Source organism: Simochromis diagramma, unplaced genomic scaffold, assembly GCF_900408965.1.
Source record: "Simochromis diagramma unplaced genomic scaffold, fSimDia1.1 OVJJ01000387.1, whole genome shotgun sequence".
Classification (NCBI taxonomy): domain Eukaryota; kingdom Metazoa; phylum Chordata; class Actinopteri; order Cichliformes; family Cichlidae; genus Simochromis; species Simochromis diagramma.
The window spans coordinates 31,720-38,367 of NW_024387152.1; the positions used below are offsets into that span (position 1 = coordinate 31,720).

Here is a 6,648-nt window from a genome sequence, read left to right on the forward strand (position 1 = left end):
TATCTTAAGTCACGATTGCTGTATCAAATACTACAGTGAAATCTGCATTCATCTTAATGAATTGAAATGTTGTTTTTTTAAGGGCAATGTAGAGTTTTTTTAGACTGACTATATCACTATTATTCATTTAAAAAAGTGCATGAAAGACCAGGTATTGTGTGAATGCTTGGGAATTTCCGATTGTATGACCCACTGTCTTCAGATCTGACCCTAGAATACTTTGGTATACAGATGTGTTCATTGGTGTTCATTGTTCTACCATGTTGATTGAAGCATGGAGAGTCTTTTGGGATTTTTGTAGTTAATGAACATTGCACAGTCTGACCTTGGGTCAAATCTACTTGGACGTCCATTCCTGGTAAGATTGTGGCATTGCGTTAACACACACCTGAATCCTCCATCTTTTTCACGTGACTTTATTATTTCATTTTATTATTATATCATTTCAACATGCAGTTATCCAAAAAAAAGGAGAGAAAAATATATTTAAAATGTTTTCTCACTAAGAGGTCACCAAGTTCTTCTGCTGACACCCTTTCAGTCCAAGTAATGTTTGACAACACACAGAAAAAAACAACAACAAAAAACAAGTAGCAGTCAGTGTGAGGCTTCTGTGGTTTCTGTAGTTTGATGGAAGAGCAAAATAAATAGCTTGTTAAATATAAAATTAGCTTTTTTTTCTTGCCATCCTTCTTTTTACTGAAAGAAGAGTTAAAGTGGTGGAAGGGACTTTTGTATAGGCAAGATTTTGTGACCTTAAACTAACATGTGCAGCCTTGCACGTGTTAGCTTAACAGTTTATACCACATATAGAAAATACACAGAACAGAATGTTGATTTTTCTTTTATTCTTACATTTACAGGTAAAATTTATTGCTTGGACAGGACATGTAACAAACAGACTTTTGACTGAACATATCATACAACACAATATATATTTAATTACAGCTAATGTCCCATTGATATATAACATAAAACTGCATTATCTAAAGTTTGACTTTGGATACTCATATAGCAAAAAAATAAGTTGTTAGTTAATTATAGTGAAAATTAATCTGGTTATTCTTTTTTCCAAATACCAAGAGTGAATAAAGCTTTTTTGAATGAGGCTTTCCGGGTTTAGCGTATAGACGCTTACTTTCCACACACACTGGCCCAGCAGGAGCTGGATTAGGGTGTGAAGAGATCTCGAGGATTAAGATTAGCCACCAGACAGACGTCGTAGCTGTCGTGCATGGCTGCTCGTCTTTCCACAACTGTCCACACATTGTCTGCAGGGTCCAATTCCAAAAGTTCCTTGGTGATGATCTCATGACGGCCTGCAGCCATTAGAGAAAAATTATTTGAGCGCATGCAAAAGTGCTTTTAAAAATTATTTGACAGGCATTCAGTAACTGACCAGCCCCCTTGTAGTATCCACAGAGATAGAGCTTTCCATCCACTACTCCTACGTTGGAGGCTTTCGTTCGAAGGGAAAGTAGGGATGTGGGGACGGTTGGTCCTGGTCTCCAAGCGTCTGTATCTGGGTTGTAGATCTCCACGGAGCTCAGGCAACGACGCGATTGCCCACGGTCCTCTCCATCGCATCCTATACCACCTGGAAACAAACGCATCTACTCTTGCTCCAGTGCAGAAATTTCACAATACTAACATAGATACAGTTATGTGTTTTGGTAGTCTGACCTAATACATAGATCTCTCCATTGAGTACAGCTGACCCACAGCGGTACCTGGAGTACTTCATGCTGGCACACTCTGTCCATCTGTCTTTGCCGGGGTCAAACTGAAACACACGATTGCTGAGCTTGTCAGGCTCGTCGTCAGGGTGATCCTGAAAGGCAGGAAGAGAGATTTAGGCAGAGAGATGAAGAAAAAGATGAGGACATGGGGACATATTGGACAAATGAGAAGCAGAAATATTTCAGTAACTATTTCACCATCTCTATCGTGTGGAATTGTTTTTAAAAAACGAAAATGATTTTAAATAAAAGTACAATACTGATGTTAATGTTCAGGGGAAAAACAACCAGTTTGTGGATTTTATATGGCAAGTTTTTGTAAATTTTTGAGACTTCCACAACTTCAGTATGATTTTTTTTCCCCGTGAAAAACCTAAATAAATTGTACATTACATTTTAAACTAATACCATGTAAAAAAAAAAAAAGGCCAGACACAACAAGTATGATAAAAATTCAAACTCACATATACAAATACATTTTTTCTTTTATTTTGTAAGAAGGTTCCATAAATACTCAGTTTAAAAAGATGAATTTTTGGGGCAATTATTTCATGGCTCAGGCTTTAAACGGTTAAGATGGTGAGTCTGGGTACCTGTGGTGTCCACCCCCCCAGCACATAAAGATGCTCCTTCAGTGTTACAACAAAGTGACTGGCTAATGGAAGAGGCAGAGGAGCAAAGCTGAGCCAGCTGCCTCCTCTCTTCAGCGACCATCTCTCCATGCTGTCTGTGATGACGTAGTGATTACACACTTTCATCTGACCACCGATTAAATAGAGGGCATCTCCTATGAGCCCTAAAGCATACATGTCCCTGTAAGCTGCTGAGCACAACTTCACCCAGCTGTTCTCCTCTGAACTGTCATACCTGGAAGATAAACAAGTAGTTCATTTGTTAATTCAGTGTGGTGCCTATTGATAAAAAGATTTCTGATATGCAAAGGGATTAAAACCTGTAGATATCAACCCCCTTCGTTCGATGTTGGTCTTCTGCTTCTACGGCCACCACTATGATGTTTTCTCGGCTCACTGCGCCTGCTGTGATCTGTCCCACTATGCTGCAGCCCCTCAGGGGAGAGGGGATGTAGTAAGTCTTCCTAACATGGGGGTCAAAGCAAAAACTGAGGTCAGCAAGTCCTCCACGCCGCGCAGGGACGCCCTCCTTATTCACACCACCCAAACAGAGGAGCAAATCTGTTGTCTCCATGCCATAGCGAAGAGCTCGGCGAGGAGGAGCTGCGGCCTCGCAGAGACCTGACGTCTGGAGAACAGCATCAATCATCCCAAAGCACTCAGTATCCCGCAGAAGCACCTGAGAGAATCATAAGTATAAGAATGATATATCTATATACTTATCTCAGGACAAATATAAATAGGGAGTCTTGCTCCTTATTATATTTGGACCTCATTCCAATCTCTTCATACCGGGTTTCTCCTCCTTGCTTTACGGAGAAATCCAGGATCCACAAGCTCCAGTCGGACATGCCTGAGCAACTCCACAGCCTGGGCTTCCCTTTCTGAGTCACCCCTGTACTTTTCCACCCAGCGCAGCACCAGCTCCAAAACAACCTCCTCCTGTGATACGTTAAGGTCATCTAAGCCAAGCAGTTCCCCAAGACTTTGAGCATTCAGCTCTAGCACTTCTTCTTCTTCACAAACCTAGTTAAACAAAGATAAAGAAAGACAGTATAAGTAATGAAGATAAAATAAGAACAACATCGCAAAATGAACAAAAGATTTTCAGAGATTTCCTCAGTGTTCAAAAGCTTCACTGAACTTTGATTCTTCTGATAATTTAGGGCAGGCCTAACTTCATTAATCGTAGGTTCATGAACAATTTTTAAAGACTATGACTGAGGGATTATTTCACATTGGTAATACTTAAACCCTACCTGTGAAAAGTGTTGACAAAGATATCGCAAGGCACAGTCAGCGAGGCTAGTTGCTCCCAAGTTCCTGGCCCAGTGGTACAGACCAACACAGTTTGACGGGTCCATACAGGCCTCCATGTGACTCTGGCACAACCTTACCTCAGTAAAAACAAGGAGAGTACTTCCTAAGCATAAAACTTGCACTTTAACAGGTGACACCTTTACCAATTACCCCTCTGTCAGTTTCACCCCACCTGAAGGCTCCGTCTACATGTAGCAGAAAGGCAGCAACGGCCACTCCCTGGATGTTGTTGTTTGTTAGTGGGAGCTCGCCACAGTATATGTAGTCCAGCAGCAGCCTTAAGCTTTGTGCAGAAGTGTCTCTGAGTGGTATTTCTCCTCCGTGCGTCTCCTTCAGACCACATGTAAACATGGCCTGGACACAATGATTCACCAGAACAGTAAGAAATGATACAACTACAGCCTTGCGTATCATTAATGCATTTGCTTGGAGTAGTTCAGAAAAAAATAATGAAAAATATGGTAACACTTTATAATATGGCCTGCAACGAACGGCTTAATTCCCCTGCAATACAACATGATTTCCAATGTATTTTATTTGGAATTACCGGAAACAAAGAAATAATTATACTGTAAGTAGATTTTAGTATTATGTTTATAATAATAAGTAATATGGAAGTAATTTTATGTAGTGCATAAGTGCTTTTGAGTATTGCATATCTTCAGGTATTTTACAGGAAAATAAAAATAATTGCATTGCAAATAATTTAAATAGTGTTCTTCATTTTCCTTCAAGCATACGGTTTATTGTTCCTGACTATTTTACCTGGAAGTAAGGACTGAATGCAGACAGCACCACCTTGTGGCAATGGAAGGGGATCCCTTCAGCTAGCAGCACCACGTCAGTGAGCTCCTTAGTTGTTCTCATCCTCTCTAGCTGCCTTAGCAAAAGTGAGCCATGCTCTGCTTGAGCAGAGTGCAGCACCTCAGCATCCATGGACTCTTGTTTTGAAGAGAGGGGAGTTGTGGAAAATGCATCAGTAATTACAATTAAATAAATCAATAAACAAAATGAGTGAACATCTGAGAAAGTTTGGTCTATGCACACTTGTATGCAGTTTCAACTGCATCTACCTGCTCTTCACTATCGCAGCTTCGCTGTTGTCAGTAGGTACTGCATGGAAAGTTTTCTCCCACGTGAGACTGAATGACTATGCACTTTTCCTCCGTAGGTCTGATCCATACGCGGAGCATATTTAGTTCCACTTTTTGTTTATTCACGTTGAGCTAATGAGTACCAAGTGTATTCATTAGCTCAGCCGGGAGTGCTTCGCATGAGTGAGCTAACTCATGCCAGTCACAATGGCCATTATATTATGAACACATGAGCAGTGTGAACTCTGATCATGCTTTTAAGTGTGAACAGCGGTTCAAATGAGCACATCTTTCTTTTGTTTTTATAAATTACGTTGACATGTACACCAATCATGTTAAAGAGTCTGCCTTAACTAATGCGACATTTAATATACTTCATAAAGCTAAATAGCATTGACCTGTTTGTAGATTACGTTCTACTACATGTTGACCTGTGGTTCCACCCCTGCAGCTGATAACCACACTCTGTGTGCGTGAGCTACACATAAACAGCCCACAGACACGCACACACGGTTCAGAGAAGCAGAAATAGCATGCATTATATTTGCTAAGCACATGCAGAAAAACAGTTACCATACCAGTGTTGTCCAAAGAACCAAGATTAGAAGTATTAAAATGAGATTACGTCAGTTTTCCTTGCCAAAACTACAACACAGGCTGGGCTGTTTGTGTCAAGTTTTTGTTTGCTGCCAGTTCTCTCGTGTTCTGTGCCATTTTGTTTTGGTGAGTGGGGGTCAACAGCATGTTCACTGTCAAAACCGAGTTTAAAATAGACCAGCAAGTGCTGGTGGGGCTGCAGGCCTGTTCAGGTTTCTATACATGACTGAGCAGTCTGTCCTTAAACTCATTCATGCAGCGTTTCACTCTAATTACTTTAAAATGTGCAGATTTCTCTTTAGAATTATTTTAAGGAAAAATGTGCAATTTCATTAAGAGACCACATGAATAATTAACATGACGTGAACAGGTATGTTTGAAGATAGTTAACTAAAATTAAATTAAAATCTAAAGTTATGTGATTTTTTTTTTATAAAATAAAAATAAAAACTAGACTTTGAAAGAAATTAAAACAAATAAATTAAAACTAAGGAGAATATAAAACTAACTATTTGTTAGTTTTCAAAACTACATGCATGTAGTCAACTGTTTTCAAAAAGTTCTATTGATTTTTCTGCCACTGCAAAAAAAATTATTTGTTAAAATTATGAAATAAGTAATTTTTTTTTTTTTTTTTTAAAGTGAAATGGTAAGTTATTTTCTCCATTTCCAACAATATTCCCAGAAGTTTCAGTTGGGAAGTCTATAATTTGACGTTTCTGTCACTTAAGGGAGGACTTTTAAAAAATATTTAAAAAAAGCTGGAGCAGCTTCTCTGGTTACAGATGGTACCTACACCATTTTGGTGCTTTAAATGTTGTTGGGCCCTAAGTTCATAGTAGTGACAGATACTAGAAAAATTTAAAAAAATGGGGAAAAAGGTCTGAGCACATTTGGCTCTCTAGTAAAAACAAAACAAAAACAAAAAACACACACAAAAAAACTATTTAAACATTTATACAAAGGCAACATTTCAATCCACAGCTTCTGTTTTTCCTGAAAGTCTGTCAAAAAAAAAGAAAGAGTGGACATTTTCTAGAAGGTATAATCAAATCACTGTTGAAAAACATCACAATAACATAGCAACAACAAGTCCAGATAAGAAACAGAAACTGGTTTTCAAGGGTGCTTTCCAAAATAATTTAAATTATAACCTTTTCTTGAACTAAAAGAAATCGGTATCATCCATGTAAGCTTTATTATCAAAGCATTTTTATTACATATGTTTTACAGTCCACAGACTTTTGCTCTTTTTCTTTGCTGATA

At 38.7% G+C, this 6,648-nt stretch overlaps 1 protein-coding gene across 3 annotated transcripts; it reads right to left on the bottom strand.

The window, feature by feature from the left end:
* Nucleotides 1-833: 833 nt before the first annotated feature.
* LOC120744075 (kelch repeat and BTB domain-containing protein 12-like) lies at nucleotides 834-5,813 on the bottom strand. 3 transcript variants are annotated; one of them, XM_040048226.1, is made up of 10 exons: nucleotides 4,765-5,813; nucleotides 4,457-4,632; nucleotides 3,864-4,045; nucleotides 3,631-3,763; nucleotides 3,164-3,397; nucleotides 2,692-3,050; nucleotides 2,333-2,606; nucleotides 1,684-1,831; nucleotides 1,400-1,597; nucleotides 834-1,319 (listed from the first exon to the last, which is right to left on the bottom strand). In XM_040048226.1, the coding sequence occupies exons 2-10, from the start codon at nucleotides 4,625-4,627 to the stop codon at nucleotides 1,171-1,173; spliced, it is 1,848 nt and encodes a 615-aa protein (XP_039904160.1). In that variant the 5' UTR covers nucleotides 4,628-4,632; nucleotides 4,765-5,813; the 3' UTR covers nucleotides 834-1,170. The 3 variants fall into 3 exon arrangements, with proteins under 3 accessions (XP_039904160.1, XP_039904159.1, XP_039904158.1); XM_040048225.1 differs by having other exon boundaries at nucleotides 5,364-5,812; XM_040048224.1 differs by having other exon boundaries at nucleotides 4,457-5,813.
* Between the last annotated feature and the right edge of the window lie 835 nt (nucleotides 5,814-6,648).